We start from the raw sequence: 21,908 nt of genomic DNA, 5'->3' as shown, positions 1-21,908 counted from the left end.
TCGCTATGGGCGGAAAGGTAAATTAGCTCTCAGATACATTGGACTCTTTGAAATCTTGCAAAGGATTTGGGAATGTATCCCACGAGTTAGATTTACCCACTTCAATGGAAGAGATCCATTCGTTTTTCCATGTTTCCACAATATATGAGTTCGTGTCGGGTCCGAGTGAGGTTCTTAAAGGAACCAGAGGCGGAGACCGTAGAGGATCTCACCTATGTTGAGCAGCTAGTACGGACTGCAGACACACAAGTCAGAAAGTGTGGAAATAAGGAAATCCCGATGGTGAAAGCCCCTTAGAATCACCTTAAGATGAAAAGTTCACCGGGGAGACCGAGAGTTTATACTCCAGCAATGACCGTGTCTCTCTTTTAGAAGAGAGGTTTTTAGGTTTTGCTTGCTTGTTGCTTGCTTGCTTATGTATGTTAGATGCTATGCTTTGAGTTGCCTGTTTGTTTGTTTGAACATTCGAGAACGAATGTTCTTAAAGGGGGGAAGAATGTAATACCCGGCTAGATTCCGGCATCGGAATCCCTACCTTCCGGCGGAATCTCCGTTGGAATATGGAATTTTGATGATGCCAGAGTCTTCTAGAGGGGTAAAATGTGATTTCTAAAATGATTTTTACTGATTTCATGGTTTTAAATGAAAAAGAAGTGAGTTTTGAAAAGAAAAGACCAAGGAGGTTTTTGCCAGGTTCGGCCGCCGAAAGTGAAGTTCGGCCGCCGAACATGAGTTGGTTTTAGGGGCGCTTTTGGCCTCCGAAAGCTATGTTTGAACAAACCAGGTTCGGCCGTCGAACCTCAAGTTCGGCCGCCGAACATGGGGGTGTTTTGCATGCATGTTAGGCCGCCGAAGGAGGTTTGGCTGGCCACCTATAAAAGCCCCTCAGACCGAAAATAGGCGAGATTTCTCCCCATTCTCGAGCTCAGGTGTGTTCATGTCCTCCTTTGGTCATTTTCATGTTTTCTCTTCATCTCCTTCATATTTTTATGAGTTCCATGGTTGTTTTGAAGAGTTTTCAAGCTTAGATCAAAGTTTTGGGAGCTTGGAGACCCAAGGAGTAGTTTCCTCCCATCTCCAAGTTAGAGCTCGCACAAACCCTCGATCTTCAAGAGGTAAGTGTGGATCTATGCTTTCTTTTACGTTTCATGAAGTTTTAAGTGAGTTTTAAGAGGTTTTGATGGTTTTGGCCTATGTGGGTCATAAACTATCTATGTATGCTTTAGATGTTGTTTTTGGGAGTTTAAGCTTGTTTGAGCTCCTTTGTGCATGGTTAAGGATGTATGCATGTGTTTGAGAAGTTGGGTGCTTGTTTTGGGGTGTATGGAAGGTTTGGAAGGCTTGAAATGCACAAAGGCTGAGTTCTGGATGAACTCAGGTTCGGCCGCCGAAGGTGGTTTCGGCCGCCGAACCTGCCTGAGGATGCAGGGATTGGCCGCCTAACCTTGCCCCCGAAAGTTGAGTTTTGGCTTGAAAGCAGACTTTCGGCCGCCGAAGGTAATGTTCGGCCGCCGAAAGTGCCTGACTTTCGTCTCTGGAGAGAGGGTTCGGCCGCCGAAGGTGCCGCCGAACCTGCCTGACTTTCGTCTCTGTCTGGGACTTTCGGCCGCCGAAGGTGCCGCCGAAAGTGCCCTGTCCAGCCTTTTCTTGAGTGTTTTCTATGCATGTTTAAGTGATGCTTTAGGGGGTTTTTGGGTAGTTGTTTATGAGTTGTTTAGAGTATGTTTGGCACCTCACTGGAGTCCACCTGTGTAGGATCGGACCCGAGGAACCGAGGTGTTCAACAGTGTTAGCTGCTTCAGAGTTAGTCCAGAGCTAGCCAGAGGTGAGTGGAACTAACCCTTATGTTTTAAATCAAATGTTTTCAGCATGTTCAAGCATGTTCATGCATCATGAATACCATGTTATGCAATAGGTTGTTTGCATTAGGATTCACGAATATGATGCATTGCATAATACGATGATAATGATGTGGATGGATACTGGATGATCCTCTAGCCCTCAGTATGTTATGACATGATATGAAATGATATGATATGGCATGTACGATATGATATGAGATGAGAAGTCCAGGTGTGGCCGTATCGCCCCTGGCATAGAGCATGAGAAGTCCAGGTGTGGCCGTATCGGCCCTGGCATAGAGCATATGAAGTCCAGGCGTGGCCGCATCGCCCCTGGTATAGAGTATTGTTGACTTGTTATGGTACGAGATTGATATGTAGAGGGCTATTGGTGACAGATTCATCCTTGAGGTGATATATTTGTGATGTGACGCATTCCATGATAGCATACGTTAAAATGAACTGTTTTCTTTTATGGTTTCTGCTCACTGGGTTTTTTAGCTCACCCCTCTCCCCTAACCCCAGGTTTGCAGGGTCAGAGGTAGTTCAGGAAGACGACGAGATATGGTTATGGTCTTGATATGTAATAGAGTAGTAGTGGACATGATGTAATGTAAAGTTATGTAAGGATGTAAAAGAGTTATGTTGTAATATGACTTTATGTTATATGTTCAGAGTTATAGTATTGTGCTTGGCCCGAGTTGGATAATCCCTTTGTACATGAGTTTTATTTTATGTTGTTACATGTGATGGACCGAGTTTGACATAGGGTATGCTGACCCTAGGAGTTCTATGAGTTCAGTCATAGTGCATACACAGGTCAAACTGGTTAAAGGTAAAGTTTTAAATGTTTTATAAAAATGTTGGATCATGTTTGGGATTATACCAGCTGTACAGGATGCATAGTAGGCTTGCTACGGGTCCCGGCGGCCTTATGCCGATCTGGATCCTAGCGCCGGTAGCGGTCCGGATTTTCGGGTCGTTACAATAGCGAATCACCCTCTCTTTAGGAGACACCTCCAGTAAACCTCGACTTCCTCGAGAACCTAAACACGCTTCCGATGTGCACTCTGACAAAACTCTTCTTCTCTTCTGAAACTCTGCATGCCTCTTGCGGACGACTCCATACTCTCCTGCTGACTTACAGCAGTTCTGATTCTTCTCATCTCTGACTATTGGCTTTCTTCTTACTGTACTAAGGGATGGGGTAAGCTGCCAAGTGATTTCCGGTTGAGGGCATCTATCGAAATATCTGCCTCAGCCGAATATACCGAACCTTGAAGTCGCGAATACCACGCAGTTTTTACCCATCTCCTATACCTCATGTTCTTCTCCCTTGACTCAAGATGTGGAGGCGATACCTGTATAAGGTATGTGGACAGATCCTTACAGATCGAAAGAGATGTATTTAGATTCCGGCATCGGAATCCCTACCTTCCGGCGGAATCTCCGTTGGAATATGGAATTTTGATGATGCCAGAGTCTTCTAGAGGGGTAAAATATGATATTATGTTATATGTTCAGAGTTATAGTATTGTGCTTGGCCCGAGTTGGTTAATCCCTTTATACATGAGTTTTATTTCATGTCGATATATGTGTTGGACCGAGTTTGACATAGGGTATGCTGACCCTAGGGGTTCTATGAGTTCAGTCATAGTGCATACACAGGTCAAGCTGGGTAAAGGTAAAGTTTTAAATGTTTTATGGATATGTTTGATCATGTTTGGGATTATACCAGCTGTACAGGATGCATAGTAGGCTTGCTACGGGTCCCGGCGGCCTTATGCCGATCTGGATCCTAGCGCCGGTAGCGGTCCGGATTTTCGGGTCGTTACAGCAGCAATTATGTCATCTGCTTCCACCAAATTTGCCTTTGGTTTAGCAGGATTATCATTTCTCCCCATTCTTTTCCTGCATTGAGGTGCATGATGGCCTGGCTTCCCACATACAAAACAACTACCTTTTTTCTTAAAAGTAGGATTATTAATTTTTGGTTTATAATCATATTTCTTTTCATACCTTTTGTTTTGGTAGTGTGGCTTGTCTTGGATTAAGTTGGCGTTGGCAACGATCTCTTTTCGTTTAGCTTTCTTGATCTCTTTTTTGTTTGTATCTTCTATGATGATATGAGTGATAAGCTCAGAAAGGGACAGCTGCGTATGTTTATGTTTGAGTTGCTGCTTGTAGTCGCTCCACGAAGTTGGTAATTTTTCAATTAGCAAACCAGCAACAAGCTCCTCTTGAAGTGTTATATTTTCTGATTTCAGGTCCTCAATCAATTTGTGGTATTCAGTGATTTGTGCCTTTACATCTTTATCATCCACCATCTCCCATTTATAAAATTTGCTAATAGTAAATTTCTGTTTCCCAACATCCTCAGCATTATATTTGGCAATTATAGACTCTCATATTTGTTTTGCATCTTTATCAGTGCAATAAACATCAAAGAGATAGTTAGATAATGTGCTAATAATAGTGTACATACATACCTTATTAGCGTGAACCCACAATTTCCATTGTTTGTTGAAAGTTTCTGCAGGTTTCGCATCAATGAGAGCAAAAGCAACTCCATGCATATCAAGAACTGAAAATACACGTTCCTACTAGCGTTTGAAATTGTCACCATTGAACTGTTCAATTTTGGAGACATCTGGGAATGGCTTGGACATTATCATGGCAGGTTGCATCATAGCAGTAGGAACACCGCTTGGAATGCCAGTGGCAGAAGGATCAACAGGTCCAGTAATGGAAGTATTGTTAGGAGAAGTAATTTCAGCCATTATCCTTAAAATTATTGGAAATTGGTAGAAAAAGATATATAAAATAAATGAAAGATGAGCAGAATATTGCTTGAGGCGTGATAATAATTACTATTCTTTAGGATACTAATCACTGTCCTTAAGGATAATTCGCCTATGGTTGCATATCCTCCAGGATTCAACAAGCCTTCTGAATTACAAGTAACCCAGGAGTAAGAACAGTAGCAATTAATTAATTACCCAGAAATAGAGAAGAAGCAGTAGAGAGAAAAGAGAAGTATTTGTTTTTGTGTGTACCCCATAACACGTAAATGCACTGCTATTTATAGTGTTTATCATTATTCAAATCCACAATATCGGATAAAAATATTATTCAGTTAAGATAAAGATTTAAGATATCCACAATATCAGTTAAAAAATCTGATTTAGTTAGGATAAAAATTAAGATAATTTAAAGTGGAAAAAATATTTTTAACAAATTTAAAATTTATAATTTATTTCAAAATATTTTAAATTATTTATAATTTTTTAAAATAATTTATTAAACATCCAACATATATAACAAAGACGTGCATATGTACATATACATATAGTTCCTAGTAAATTTTGAGCTTCAAGGTTAAGTGGAAAAAGCCAGCAATGGTGCAGTATGCCATGGACATAGACACATGAACGTTGATTCCATATAATTTTTTTATGAAGCACGTTTATGTGTTTATGTGTTTTAAATTTATGTAAATCAAATTAATTTTTTTTTTTTTTGTAAATATACATATTAAAATAGGTTTAAGCCTTCAGTAATTATGCAAAAGCAATAATAATAACAAATAAAAAAATGATTGGATAAGATTCAAACGCTAAATCCCCATATCTTTCCTGGATCTGGGCATAGCAAAGTTTAAACTTAGTATCTGCAGCCAATGCATCATGAACCATGACAAAAAATGATAGGGGTGTTGTTGGAAAGTTTTATAATAAGGTTTAATTTTTTTTAAAAAAAATAAATACTAAATCATATAATAAAAATAACATAATAAATCATCCATGCAATGTCCAAGTAAAACGATTAATTTTAATATGAATTTGAATTTTGCATGTGTGAACGGAAAATGAGACCAAGGTTGCATGGGGAACAGGATGATGAACACCAAAATACGCAACAATATTATTATTATTATTATTAAAAATTGTTCATTGATTTGATTGATGGGCATTTTTTGTGTCAAATCTTATTTAATTTTTATATAAATCAAAACATATTTTTTGTGGATTAATCCACCATAGACTGAATTTGAATTTTATTTTTATTATTGAGATTTAGAAATAACTTTATACTCTCATATCAACTCCTTTTAATATGTTTTCCTATTTAATCATTTATCTTAATTTCTTGCACATACGGTAAATAAAATTTTACTCTTTTTTGCTATAATTTTTATTTATTTTATTTTTTTATATACATTAAGAATTTTTTTTATTAATTTATCCATTTTAAATATATTAAATTTTATTAAATAGTAGAAATATTTTGAGAGATTTTTAAAATAAGATAAAATTAAATAGTTATAATAGTTGATTTATATGTTATTATAAAAAAAATAGTAAACATTAACTTCAAAATAATTGTAGGACTAATGCTCAAATTCTTTAAAAGAGTTCAAAATTTTTAGACAAAAACGGAGAGAGATTAGATAACCTATAGACGGCCTGACAAATGATCAAATCTATAACAATGTGTGACGATATGTTAGTGGAGTGTTTCACTGAAGGGCTAACTTACCTAATAGAAGCAGGACTAAGCAAAGTAAGCATGATGAAAGCAAGACTAAGCAAAGCAGGCCTGATGAGAGAAGGGTTGGAGTGCTCGGAATGCTTATAGGGCTGGTAGAGTTTGGATGCTCGTCAAGGCAGGCAAGTTGTCCAGGAGAACTCGAATGCTTATAAGGTAACAAAGGAAAGTCATGAGGCTCGAAAACTCGCTAAAACTTGAAAACTTGGAAGTCCGGAAGGCTGGAGAGCCAAAGTAGTCCGAAAACCTCAAGGTTCATCAGGGAAAGAGTAGCCATGATGCGGAAGTTTAGAATGCACGAAAGTTCATAATACACGAATTTCTCAAAATGCTCGAAATGTTCGATATGCTGTTTTTTAAAGAAATAAAAATTGATTAAAAAGAACGATTACATTTTATATTTTCTGCCTTCATTTAAAAGAACAGATGAATTTTTCAGTCTTTTATTTTGGTGAGCCAAAGTCGTTGAGATTGTCGTTTAAGGAGGAGACGTCACTCAATTTTAAATGTGAAAAAGTGTCAAAGGTGCATAAAGTGAAAAATGATTATTATTTTTTTCCGTTATTATTGATTTGTAATTGAAATTTTACTTCTACGTATGATTGTTTTTTTTTTTAACTCTTATGTAGTTGTTCTTTTTTCGTGATATTTTGATTTTTTTTTAACTTTTTATAAATAAATAATTAAAAAGAAGAATTCAAACTTATAAAATTCTCTATATTTTTTTAATTTTATATTATATGGCTCACTAAAAATTAAAATTATGATATTAAAGTAAACATAATAATTAAAAAAATAAAAATTGTAAAACGAATCAAATAATTTCTGTATATCAGTCGAAATCATTCAAAATAAATAGCCTTGAAAATGTTACTCAGCAGAATAAAACTGTGATTGGTTGAAACTATCATTTTTATCCATTAAACTAATTTCTGTTAGTTAGAGTAATAAATGTCTATATTTATTATGTTTAGTACATTCTTTCTTCCATAAACATCTCTTTCAACGTTGTCGTTTCCCTCACCAAGTTGTCGTCTTTGGTTTTTACAAGTGGGTGGGGTGTGCCCAGTTGTAGGCCGCGCTTGTTGGACTTCACTTCGGTATTATGGGGGCACCTTAATTATAATTTCAAATCATATTCTCTTGTTTCACATCATCTCAACAAATTTAATAATATTTTATATTTTTTTCTTTTATTTTTTTTTAATGAAAATCAACAATCGAAGAATATAATCTAAAATATTTTAAATTTATTCAGATACATTTTATTATTGGACTAAAATCATACTTTAATCGTTAAACTTTATAAATTTTATTTACCAAAAATCCTAATGTGGACATGGTTTGCTTATGGTTGTCGTTTCCCTCACCAAGCAAAAAGATATCAAAAAAATATCAACAATGTCTCTCCCACAAAGCGAACTCTAATGTGGACATGGTTTGCTTATGATCCTTCACTTGTCTGCTATTATTTATTTTATATATTAATTATTTATTGTTGGTGCTCAATTATTTTAATCAAATGTGGATTGTATTTTAGTGTCTTTCTTTGACTTACTCATTTTTTAAGTTAATTTTTTTTAAAAATGAGATCGGAGATCGAAGAATAGAATATGATATTTCTTTGATTTATTCAAATGTATTTATTATCAGATTAAATTTATAGAGTGTATTTTTTAAGTTAAATTTATTTAAGCTTTTTTAAATTTAGCTTAATTAATTATAAATAATTTAGCTATTGATTTAATTGAATGCTATATACCTTTGAAAGCGCTTTTTTTTTATATGCTACACAAACAAGCTAGCTTTCTGCAAGGTTTTTGAATTTCGCAAGTCAAATTGAAAAATGGTTTCGAATCCTATTACAATTGAAAAAAAATTAATTTTATAAAAATTAAAATAAATTTATTTAATTATTTAGTTTTAATTTTAATTCTGATATTTTATCAATAATTATATCGAAACTGTATAGAAAAACTAATGATATATATATATAATTTTAATAATTTTAATAATATTTTAATTTCATTATATAATTTCAATAATATATTTTATATATTATATAGATTCAATATAGTTTTATAAATTATATTATTAAAACCATATACTTCTATTTAAAAAATTTAAATTTAAATTTTATAAATTATTAAATAACATATAATAGGAAATCATAAATATTACATTATCAATAAAATATTAATTTTAAATTATTTAAAAATTAACTTAATAAAAATTCAGTTGATTACATGTAAGTATATATATACTTTTCATTTAACTACTTTTATAAATTATATTATTTATGTAGTTTAAATATAATTTTTTTATTAACTATTAAATAATTCTTAATAATATTATAAAATAGCCACAAATTTTAATTAAAGTTTGGGATTTAAAAAAAATATTTAACTTTTTAAATTTCTCTCAAATTTATATACTAAATAAAAGTTTAACCGCCACGTTCATCATCTGGTGCATTCGCAAAGCGCCCTAAAATCTGGCATACTTCACAAATGTGCCAAATTTTTTTTTAAAAAAAAAAAAAAAAGCCTGTAGGCAGCACGTAGGTTTTTTTATAAAAATTATTTAATTTTTATATTCTTTAATTAATATATTATAATAATATAGTTATATTATATTAATTTAATAATATTATTTATAATATATTTTTTATAATAATAAATATTTTAATATATTAAAATATTATAGTATGAGTTATACATAATTATTATATTTAATAAATTTTATTACTTTTAACATATAAAAATATTATAAAAAATTAGTAAAAAAAATATTAAAAATATTTAAAGTTATAAAATAATATTATTCTGTAATCGCTAATAAAGAAAATTGCGTTGTAAATTTTTAAAATTATGAAATCACATTATCCTGGACTAAAATGTGTACCAGACCACCATTAGTACTATTTAATTATAGTATTAATATATTAAAAATAATAAAATATTTTATAATAAATAATTAAAATTTTTTTATCAATGAATAGATCTATTCGATATTATTAAGTTATTTTTATAAAATATATTATCTTATTATTAGATCTTTATGATATAATACTGAATGATTTATTATTTATAAATAAATATAAATATTTAAAATTATAAAAATTAAATTTGAAATATTTTAATATTATTTATTAATATAATTTTTATAATAATAAATATTTTAATATTATTTTAATATATTAATAAAGTAATACCATAATTAAAAATAATATTAATTATAAATTTATTAATATATAATTATTATATTAAATATATTTTATTATTTTTAATATAAAAAATACTATATAAATTAATAATACAGAAAACTGAATTGAAAATATTTAAAATTATGAAATAACATTATCTATATTAAATTACTGCTATTACCAATATTATCACACTAATAAATTAAAAATAATAAAATATATTAAATTTGTCATTATAAAAATTATATTATAAATAATACTATTAAATTAATATAATATAAATATATTATCATAATATATTAATTAAAAAATAAAATAAAATAAAATTTCTCTCAAATAAAGCCTGCGTAGCAGGCTTTGTACTTGCTTACTGCACAGCAGGCTTATTCTCAATTTAAAAAAAAATAAGTAACGGCTGCGCACCCGAATCTAGAAGCGTCAGACAATGACCTCTCTTTGATAAATAAATTTAGAAGAAATTTAAAAAGTTAAATATTTTTTTAATCCAAAAACTCTGAAAAGTTTTTCTAATTAATTATTAAAAATTTTTAATAAAAAAATTTAAATAATTTAATTTATTAATTATAATATTATATTTAAATAGATCATATGTATGTATGAATTTATATATATATATTTATTATTTCAATTATTAATCTATTAATTATTTTATAATTTTTAATTATATGAATACATCACATATTAATAATATTATATATTAATTACACTAATATATTTTAATTAAAATTATATAATTAATAACTAAATATAAAATACTATATATTTTTATCGAGAATTATATATGAAATATATTTATATCAATATCTATATTAATGGTATTTAAATGTTAATATTATTATTTTAATATTAATCATTTATTATTTTAAAATAAATGTAAGTATATTATAATCTTATTTGTAAAAATTAATATTTAAAATATAATTAAAATTAAAAAGAATCAAAATTAAAACTGAAACCAACCGGAATCGTATTAAAATCATTTATAACAGTACCAAAATTTAATTTCAAATATAATTTTTAAAAATAAAAAAATATAGTTCTTAAAAATAAAAAAATAAAAAAACTAAAAATTTAATTTCAATTTTAACTCTTAATAAAAACCATACCAAAATCAGAACAAACACCCCTAATAAAAGCATTTTGATTTGTTCATACCTACTCAACTAGGGTATAAAGAGGACGACTCCTTAAAATTTCCTCCGCCAAAACATGGGAGTTTGAATGATTTGTTTGTTTGCTCCAAGTTCCACACATTTGGAGATTTGGAAGAATGAATGGAAAAAAACAAAAGAATCAGATGATCAAAATCTAATATGTTATATCCATTCTACTGCATCAGATTATCAAATTCTTTCATCAAGACAGCACTGAATGAAGACATCTATTAATGGCACAATCCCAAGACAATATTCATTTGCACCAAAAAAATTTTCAGGTTCTTAATGTCCAAACAAAAATCTGCAATGTGAACAAGTAATGAAATAAATTCTATCACAACAACACAAGGGGTAAAAAAGTCGTTACAAAGATATGCTCAAGACTATTTGAGATTTGAGTAACAAAAGAATTCAGATCATGTTAAAGGGTACCCAAAATTTGTGTGCTTCTATCAGCTGTAACTTGCAATACCCGACAGCTTCACATAAACAACAGCATGCAAGGGCGCACTTAAGGGAGGATCTCTGTCAGTTTATTAGCTTCTCTTAAAAAAGCCACCTAAACGTCTTTCAAAACAGGCCAACCTTTCCTAACGATCTGATTGATCTTCGCATCAATCTGATTTCGAATCTTTGGAGGGCAGAGCTCCGCTGCGTAACCATTTAGTTTAGCTGCCAAACTTGACCTTTCAAGCTCGTCTTCAGGCAAGTTTCCCATCAGCTGAAGAAGAAATGGCCTTCGCTTGAGCTCAAATTTCTGCAGTTACCAAACATTTGAAATCCATTATTCAGTACGTTAACTTCATGGGGATGCATTCGTATTTCAGCATTTTCATATGTTCTCATTTCCATCCTATTGGTAGAATAAGCATTTTACTTCTTTTCTTTTTTTTTTTAGGAAATTTTTCTTTAGGAACAAATAGAAAAATGTTCGGTTATTAGATGGTTTGTTTCGATGTAGAATTTTATGAGATGAAAGCCTACAAACCTGTTAATCATTAATCATGGCTAGACCTATAATGGTTAAAATGTTTGGCTAAAAATGAAAAGGGTCAAACAATGTTGTTAAAGGTATGCTTGAGGCACAAGATGTACAAGGCTCTAGAGCCAGTACCAAATTTGTGCACAACAAAGCTTTAGGTGCATGGCTGCTGTAAGCCAGGTACAGTACAGAGCACACTTCACTAGCCTTATCATATCCAGATCTCTTACATGAAAACACAGCACCACCAGATACCCGACTTCCCAATCTGTCAGAATCCAATGTCAATGCACCAGAAATTCACTGAAACATCATTGCCATAAGTGGAATCTGACAAGACCACCTCCCCTAGAATTGCCCACCACCGATTCTCCTCTTCCCATAATTCACAATCCTGAATTGTTTCTCTAACTCATTTTAATTCCTCCTCTTTTTTCCTTTTATTTTGTTTATTAACGCACTTGCAGTTTGTTCCTTGAAAATATGATATGAGTGTGTGCACATAGACAGAAGCATTTGCCACTCAACAACACAACACCAACCAAGTCTTAGTCACAAATTAGTTGGACCACTTACATGGATTACTTTTCACCATGGAATAACTCTCTTACAAATTCTATTACACTCGTGATTTCTCAAGTCCCATGGAATAAGTCAGATACTATCATACTAGGACTAGGAATTATTATAGCCAATCAAAACTCAACTGAAAATAAGACAATTTTTATGCCCTTTTATATTCAATAATGTTCTGAGATTTGACTTTGTATAGTGTATGATATTTAACACTGAAAATTAAAGATTATAAGAAAAACAACCACAAAAACATGACACCCATCATGGACTTAACAGTTTCAGTTGAATATATCATCTATTTTCTGCTGCAGGCATTGCTTTAATAGTATGAAACAAATGTCTTTCAATGTCTGAATTGCAAAAATATTTAAAACTTGCTCATGTTAAATGTACAAGTTCTAAAAGGTGAGCAAATAGAACTTTCCATAAGGCTGTAATTTCTATTTCAAAACTTATTGGCAAGACGCATCATTTGTCACCCAACTTACTGCTCAAGTTTAGGTCACTCACTTAACTTTGATTTGCTCCAAATTGGTTGTCATTAACTTTTATTTATTGAAAAATGTAGCACTCATGTAAACAAGAGTGAACAGAAATCCAATATAGCAGATACTCATAGTTGCAAAATTGCTATTCTCTACATTCTGTCTTCAGATTTCACACAAATCAACGTAAATGGAAGTTGTTAATGAAGCTGAAAGAAATCAAAGTTAAGCAACTGAAATGAAATCGAGTAACCCAAAATATTCAACTCTCGTAATTTTGAAAGTCAGCTACAAAACTAAAAGAAACTTGCAGAATTTTAAGAATTAAAAGAGCGTCTTCCAGCAACAAACTCCAAACAAAAAATAGAAAGAGAAACATAAAAAAGAAAAACCATAAATACCTGATGTTCAGGTTCTGCAGGATAAAATGCAACAAGCTGTTGAATTTGAGTAGTAACGATGCTGATCCTTGACCTCAATTGCTCCTTTTCTTTGCTAACGGCAGCTAATCTAGCCTCCTCAGTACCATTAGTAAAGATAATAGACCTGTATATGTAACAAATGCCATAGGGAAAAAGGTTTATGACATTAAACAACAAACCACTGGTTTTAGTCATGATCTTATACCTGTATTGGTTACCTACGTCAGGACCTTGGCCAAACACTTGCCTTGAATCATGACTAGACCAAAACACCTCCAAAAGCCGCCTAAAACTTATCACCCTAGGATCATATTCTACCTGCAAAGAAAATTCAGGACTCGAGGTCAACATTGAATTCAAATGTCGCATTTTCTAGCACTGACAAAAAAATTCATTTGACACGATCAGGATTGACCCCAAAAATTGATCACAAAAGAAACGAGTACAAAAGTAAAAGAGAGGAGGACCTGTACGGACTCGGCATGATCGCCTAGGCTTCTGTATTCGGGGTTGGACTTGGATCCGCCGGAATAACCCGCGGTGGTCCGTATTACTCCATTAACGCACCCGAAGACAGCTTCGGATCTCCAGAAGCTACCGAGAGCGAAGACGGCGATTTTGAGGGCCTGATCCGAAGCGTCCCGGGAGGGATCAGATATCGGATCCGCTATTCTGATACCAAGCGCTTGATTGGCCACTGAAATTGCGAGTAGCGCAAGCGTCAGGAGCTGAATAATGGCATTTCTCCCTGAGACGGCCATTTCGGTCTCTGAAAGATAATGTTTCCGGGTCGATTCAAATAATTCGATAGGCCGCGAGCCGATTACAACTTTGGAAGTCGATGGTCTTGTGTGGATTTCAATCGACTACGTGCTTCCTCATATTTGCTTTTGTGCATCCTTACTTTCGGCTCCGCCGTTCAAATTATGATTCGAATTTTGTAAGGCTTTTTTTTTTTCCCGCATGGCAAGGCATAACATTAAATATTAAATAAATATTTTAAATATCTAAAATATTTTTATAATTATTTAAATTTTTTTAATATATTTAAATTATATTTTAATTTTTAAATTTTAGTATAATTAATAAATTAATTTTTATATTTTTAAAATTAAATTATAAATTTTTTATATATAATTCAGTTAAAATTATCATTATTTCATCTATTATATATATTATTTTAAAATTAATGAATAAAGTATATTTTTTTAAATATTTTTTATATAAATTTATAATTTATTTAAAAGTTATTTAATATTATTTAAACATAATTAAAGTTGTAAGTATTTTTTAAAAATTTTGAAATTATAAGTATTGAAATATTTTAACTAATGAAATTTGAAAAAAAGATATTAAAAATTAATTAAGTGAGATATTATAAATAAAAGTTAATGGAAGATTTAAGTATTATTTTAAATAAAAAATAAAAGTGAAAATATTTAAATTACAATAAATGAGTACGAACTGATTATATAAAAATTTAAGTGTATAATTTTAATCGATTTATTAATTATATAAAAATTTAATGATTTACGTATAGTTTATTTATTTAATGTAAATATTAATAAAAATAAAATAAATAAATATTTTAATTTAAATAAAATTATTATATAAAGATTTAAGTATTTAATTTTAAAAATATTAATTATATTAAAATTTATATTTTAAAATAAGTGATAAAATTAATTATTTAATTTAAAAAAATATATATCTTTCATTATGAAATCAGACTTATGGGATTTAAATTAATCCCTCTACTCTTTATCTTGTTCCTGTAATTTCTCGCTCCGCAGTCTTGACGGCATTCAGGATGCCCTTCTAAAGTCCTTGTGATTGTGACGTTTGTTAGAAAGGGAAATTATTGTTTGGTTTTTGTGGAACCGGAATGTTCACTAATTATTTTTTTAATTTTGAAAAATATTTTAAATTTTTTAAAAAAAATTAAAATTTTATTAATTGTAATTATTAAATAATGAGAAAATTTAAAATACATGTAATTAAATGAATTAATTTGTTTATATTTTTATAAAATTAAGTGATGAAATAATAATTTTTTATTATATAGATTAAATAGTAAAATATTTAAATTTAAAATTAATAAATAAATAATTAGTAAATTTTTAATATTTTAATATATTTTTTAAAAATAAAAAATTAATTAATAAATCTTTCTATATTCAGTATAAATAATAAATTAAGCAACAATTTTTTCTTGCTAATTATAATCATAGGTTGCGCTGCCTGTTGAGATTTGCAGTAGTTATTATTGTGGAGATGAGTGGTATCGGATTCTCCTTTGGATCTTTCGTCTGGGATATGGGCTGGATCTGAGTGGAAATTGTACTATTTCAAAAATTTTGTATAAATTTATTTTATTTTATTTTTTAAATAATTTTTTATTTAAAAGAAAATAATTTAATTTTTAGCTTAAAATTTATCAGTTTAAAAAATTTAAATTATTACAAGATTTTATAAAAAAATTTTCTTACGAAATAAATTATACTAAATGATAGAATTTTATTATCAATAATTTTGATTTCCTCTTTTTGGTAAAGAAAACTCTCTATTTTTTTAATTAAAAGGTTCTTAATTTATTTTAATTTTTATATTATTAAGTATTTATACATTTAATTATTAATATTATTTATTTCTTATAATTTTAATGATTTGCATTATTTAATCTGTTTAACTAAAAAGTTAATTAGTATTTTATTTGATAGGACATAAGTAGGTCGATTGATTCTATAAACTACAAAGATACGTTAACTGGATATTAAAAAAATAAAATTAGTGTAAATTTTGGCAAATCCAAAGGTTTATGTATTCTTTAAAGTAAACATTATTTAACAAATTTATATATATATATATAAAAAAAAAGTATTCCTTCCATGGTATGCACTAATCCATGCAACAGGTCAATCCCAAGCCCAACGACCCACTTCCAACTTCCAACTTCCAAATAGAAATGAGAAACAAAGCCCACGATAACATCTAATTTGATGGAAATGAGAAACTTTATACCCTAGTATTTTGAGAAAAATACATATTTAGGCTCTGTTCAATTTAATTACTTAATGAAATTGATATTGAAAATGGATAGCTAATATTTCATAATTATTTAGTGAACTATAATTAATTAATTAATTATTATGTCTAATTTGATGAATAAAAACATATATCATATTATTTATCTATTATTATAATATTGCTTGGTTATTAGAGAATAATTAAAAATTGTATATATTATTTTTTTCAAAAATTTTTTTTTATATATTATTATAAATAACGTAATGCATTAATTAAAATATTTTTTATTTAAAAGTAAAATAATAAAGGAGATGAATTAAAATGTAATGCTCAATGCTGGATCCAGTACCAAAAATATGTAATACAAGGTACAATGGACGAGCAAATACAGGAAAAGGAGGAATAAAATCCAAACATAATATGCCATGTGTCAATAGATTAATCATTCAGTGACGTGGCTTCTCCTGGTTGGAAGCATTAATTTGATAAGTATAAGGGAAGGCGCATACACGTCGTCATCCAAAGCTAGCTGCTGCTCCTTTGGGAAAGCGCACAAAGTTGGAGCCCTTTGGGAGCACAATACAAAGCACCAGTAAAAATAGATTCCGAAAGGAGGAGAAAGAAAGTTTCGATCTCGTCTGCAGATCGAACCAAAGAAAGAGAAAGGGAAAGGGAAAGAGAAAAGAGCAAGAAGAGGTCGAAAATGGCATCAGCCAATCAGGTCAGGGCATCTCACATACTTGTAAAGCACGAGGGCTCTCGAAGGAAGGCGTCCTGGAAGGATCCTGAAGGTCACATAATCAAGAACACCACCAGAGAAGCCGCCGTCACTCAGCTTAAAGTCTTTCGTGACGACATCATTTCTGGCAAGGCTAAATTTGAGGACATCGCCTCTCGCTTCTCCGATTGTAGCTCCGCCAAGCGCGGCGGCGATCTCGGTTAGTTAATTTTTCTTTTCTTCTGTTATTTGCGTATTTCGAGAAATGTTAGTTCGCACATCTCCAGATTTAGCTTCATTTTTGGATGGTATACTGTTCGCTGGGTGCTTTGTCTGCACGTTTAACAATACTGCAGGATGAAGCAATTAGGGTTTTATGGATGACAAGTAGCTGTGTAAGCTTTGATTTCTGCAATATGTACTTATTTCTGTGTAACTTTTGGCTTACAGGATGTTACAACTCAGAGTTATTTCCATGTAATTAGCAATGCTTTACTTTTATCTTACTTGTTTCTTGACTCTGAGCTGAAATGGCCTGTGGCCTAGGCTTAATGCCTCTTTTGTCGTGATGCAGTATAGGAAGTTGTTTTCTGATTTGAAGATGCATGTGGTAGTAAAGTTGGTTAGTACATAGAGCCAATTTTGCGTCTTATGTTATTTATTTTTACTCTATAAGTAGTTTAAGATGCAAAATGAGCTTCTGAGTTAACATTAAATAGCTTGTTCCTGTGCAAGTGCTGAATGATTAGTACTAGAAAAGATTGGAATTTGTAGAGTGCGTTGATGAACTTGCAATGAATGCAACTTATCTCATTAATTTAAATGATGGTAAATAGGATTTTACTTGGTGATACTCATCTACTCAGGGTGTGATACTCTCATCAGCTCATAAACCTCGAACTCTTTCTGTCTTGCACTTTTTCTCTTTCCTTTCTTTTGAACTAAAGGGTTATGCGTCCTTGTTACTTAGAAATCTCTGCTTACACATGCATTTTTTGTGTGGAATGATGTATACATTTTCTGAGTTTAATGACAACCTTAAGATAATTTGGCATGCTTCATGGTCCTAATACGTAAGGAAACATTCAAGAGCCTCTCTTACTCTTACCTTTTTTATCCTTTTCTTTCTGTTCTCACTTCTGATAAGAAGAGCCAGGTTTCGTCTTGTGGTGACTAATAAGTTGTTTTCAAAATATTACTCCCTCTTGTATTATAAAGCTAGGCTTATTTCTATTCACACATAATTTTTAACCATGCAGTTATTATAGTTAAAATAATATATTTTTCTTCTTTCCAAATATACCCACCATGCATATTGCTCCTTTAAAAATTAAATAAATAGCTCATGTTATTAATCATTTGTGAAACTAATAAATTTTACTTTTTTAATAAATATTAAATATGGTCATATTAGTAAGCTGCCAAATGAAGTACCATCTCAAGAATAAAAGTGGCCTACAATTTGGGATAGATAAAAAGGAAAGTAAACATATCTTCATGGTGATCTACAACTAGGGAAAAGGAAACTAGGAAAGTAAACATATCTTTGTAGATGGAGGAAATAACATTTTTCTTTCAAGTTTTAGTCTGCAGGTCAAGTTTAAGTTGCTAGTTTTACATTTAGATTATTTTATTCCTATCAATTGTACATTTATTTTCAATATATTTCTTATGTTCCCTCCTTTCTTCCTCTTTTTTTCTTTTTTTTTCTTTGTTAAGCCTTTTGAATAAATTAAAACTGGCGTACTTCGTTCTTCTGTAAAATTCTAGAAAGTGTAATTTCAGAAAATAAATTTTTTTATAATATTACAAATTTAGCCAAACTTGTAAATTTCTGGTTGGAGCAACTGCACCTCTGCCATTTTGATGGAGGAAGGTTCAGCAACCATCCTTCTCCAGTGCTTTTAGGGTTGGCAGATATCAATTATTTGATGAGTTCTAGAATTAGAATTAAAGGAGAAAGGAATTTAAGGTTAGGAAACTGAATTGGAACTGATTAGAGAGAGAAAGGGAAGAATTTGGTGGGTATTCTTGAAACTGATTAGAGAGAGAAAGGGAAGAATTTGGTGGGTATTCTTGAAACTGTGAACTCTGTGATACTGTAGAAGAAGGAGAGTGAGGAAATACAAAGGAGGATTCTGAGTCATATGTGCCTAAACCAAATCCAAATGCTGAACCTTCCATTTTCAAAACCCTAAAAAGTAAGAAGCTAACTAGTTACAGTTGTTATAAGGGATTTAATTACTAATCGCATAGCATTAGAAATTGTATCCACAACTCAGAAATTCTACACCAATGGTAATAGGAAGCAAGCAAGTAAACTTCTAAATAAGAAAACTCCTGAAAATTTGGGGAGAAGTCTTCATGTGATAGGAAGAATTAAATCAAAGTTATCAAAACTAAGAATTAAATCAAAATAACTTGGTTTCTTTTTAATGGACTGCCTCACTTTTCCCTCATCCTTAAATGAGAATCAGGGGAAAAATATATGAAGATTGCATTGGCAGGCTGTTAAATCTGAAGGAGTTGCACAGTGGGAGGGGCCCAGGAATGTTGAATCTGAAGATTAAATCCTGCTAGTGTTTTGAACTATGATGTGATTCAGATTATTTAATTTTACAATATGATAATTTTATTCTATGTTTCAGTCCAAATAAAGCGGTATGCAAACATTGTCACAGGTCCATTTGGTCGAGGCCAGATGCAGAAGCCTTTTGAAGATGCAACATATGCCCTTAAAGTTGGTGAGATAAGTGACATCGTGGATACTGACAGTGGGGTGCACATCATCATGAGAACTGGTTAATTCAGAAGTACCAAGTATATCGAATGATTTTTCAATGTACTTGGCAAACAGATGACAATATTACATTGTTGACTTGCACTGGTCTTATTATGTGAGATTTGACTCCTTGATGCATTGTTGACTTGCACTGGTCTGATTCGTGTGCTTGGGATTACATTGCCCTGAAAATTTCTGGTTGTGTTTTAGGATAATTTGACCGACTTAATAAGGGATTTTATTTAAGCTTTTGTTTATTTCTAGTTCTTATTTCATCAGGATTTTCGTTACTATATGACACAAATGCAGGATAATTCAACCAAAGAGAGCGAATTTTTGTAATTGAAAACCCTTAATAAGGCATATGCTATTCTGATAATCATATGCATGGACTCTCTCTCTAATAAGGGATTTTATTTAAGCTTTTGTTTATTTCTAGTGCTTATTTCATCAGGATTTTCGTTACTAGTGTATGACACAAATGCAGGATAATTCTCCCGAAGGGAGCGAGTTTTTGTAAATAAAAACCCAGGCATATGCAATGATTACAGGAGGTGATATAGGAAAATAAATTTCACATCTATCTATATATCTATATAAATTTTAGCTCTAAAATAAGTTAAATAAAAATTGAGAAGCGTCATATTCAAATTTATAATTGTGTCTAGTGATATACTTAAATTTATATATACATGTTAAGTGATACATATATTTTGTTTAGATTTTAAGGTATATTTTCATAATTAATAATATTATTAATATTTTCAAAATAAATACAATTTATTATCTTTACTATTGCTATTTGTATATAACTTTTTAATTCCGTAGCATTATTATCGATATATGATTTTTTAATTTTCTGTAATTTTTTAATATAACGTATCATAATTTATATCTACATATTTATGTAAAGCTGGTCTTCTAAAATAGGTTGGTAAGAAATGGACAAGTATTAACATTAAATTTAGAGAAAAATATAAAAAATGTCGTGATTATATTGATTCTTTACATCAGAATATATAATTTAATTTATATCAAAATAATACAAATAATATTTATTTAATTTATATCAAAATAATACCAATGGTATTTCACCATTAGCAAAACGTAATAATCTTTATGAGAAATATTGATATGAGAATTATTAATTTAATACAAATTAAACTATAAACTATTAAAATGAAAATGAGTGAAATCATCGTGTATTTTTTATAATTTCATTTTTTAATTAACAATTAATATTTTTTGAGAAATTGTCATTGTTTGTTAGTTATATCATATGTATTGATTTAACACAAATTGAACTACAAATTTTAAAATGAAAATAAGCGAAATCACAAGTTTTTTTATATATTTTTTTTTAAATTTATGTACGAAAAATACAATTAATACTACATATTTATATCATGTAGCATAAATATATTATAATATATTTTTATATATTTTTAGTTTTATTTTATATAAAATAATAATTAAGATATATAAAAAATATATTTTATTATTTATATTATTATTAATGTATGACATTTTAATTTTTTACTGTTTTTTAATATAATGAATATAATTATTATATTTATAGTCACTATTATATAATTTTTTAATATTCTATTTTTTAATATAATATATTATTAATATTACAATAAGTTTATTGTATTTTCATTATTAAAAAAATTTTATTGTATTTCTATTTTAATAATAAATAGAATGTTAAAAATATATTTATAAAAATAAATCATATAAAAAGATGTTTTGACAAAAAAAAAAAACTATCACTATAATATATATTTAACAATAATTTTATAATAAAAGATGATGTAAAAGATTTTTACAATTTCACAATAATTGATTTGATAATTTTTTAAAATCATAATTAATATAATCTAATTAAATAATTATATAGAATAAATATACATAATCAATTAAAAGTATTATAAAAAATATTAATTATGATAAAGTATAAAATAATTAAAGAATTTAATAAAACTAATTGTATAAAATATTATGAAATTAAAATTTTATTTAATTTAAATAATTATAATAATTAATAAATATAAATAATTAAAGTATAATAAAAAATAAAATAGTGAGTCTAATATATTAAATCAAGTGTTATAAATATTGAACGATTAAGTTATTATACCTAA

At 29.7% G+C, this 21,908-nt stretch overlaps 2 protein-coding genes across 3 annotated transcripts; one reads left to right on the top strand and one right to left on the bottom strand.

Annotated features, from left to right (window-relative positions):
* Positions 1-11,031: 11,031 nt before the first annotated feature.
* Positions 11,032-14,048, bottom strand: LOC110605379 (peptide methionine sulfoxide reductase A5). The gene is made up of 4 exons (XM_021743936.2): positions 13,705-14,048; positions 13,443-13,555; positions 13,217-13,361; positions 11,032-11,529 (listed from the first exon to the last, which is right to left on the bottom strand). Exons 1-4 carry the CDS (start codon positions 13,996-13,998, stop codon positions 11,332-11,334), a joined length of 750 nt encoding a protein of 249 aa, XP_021599628.1. The 5' UTR covers positions 13,999-14,048; the 3' UTR covers positions 11,032-11,331.
* Positions 14,049-16,770: 2,722 nt separating this feature from the next.
* On the top strand, positions 16,771-20,025 carry LOC110610149 (peptidyl-prolyl cis-trans isomerase Pin1). Of its 2 annotated transcripts, none has more exons than XM_021750023.2 (2): positions 16,771-17,202; positions 19,664-20,025. In XM_021750023.2, exons 1-2 carry the CDS (start codon positions 16,968-16,970, stop codon positions 19,786-19,788), a joined length of 360 nt encoding a protein of 119 aa, XP_021605715.1. In that variant the 5' UTR covers positions 16,771-16,967; the 3' UTR covers positions 19,789-20,025. The 2 variants fall into 2 exon arrangements, with proteins under 2 accessions (XP_021605715.1, XP_021605714.1); XM_021750022.2 differs by having other exon boundaries at positions 19,631-20,025.
* The last annotated feature ends 1,883 nt before the right edge of the window (positions 20,026-21,908 follow it).

Source organism: Manihot esculenta, chromosome 2, assembly GCF_001659605.2.
Source record: "Manihot esculenta cultivar AM560-2 chromosome 2, M.esculenta_v8, whole genome shotgun sequence".
Taxonomy (NCBI): domain Eukaryota; kingdom Viridiplantae; phylum Streptophyta; class Magnoliopsida; order Malpighiales; family Euphorbiaceae; genus Manihot; species Manihot esculenta.
The sequence above is the reverse complement of the archived record's forward strand: the minus strand, read 5'-3'. Positions and strand labels throughout refer to the sequence as shown.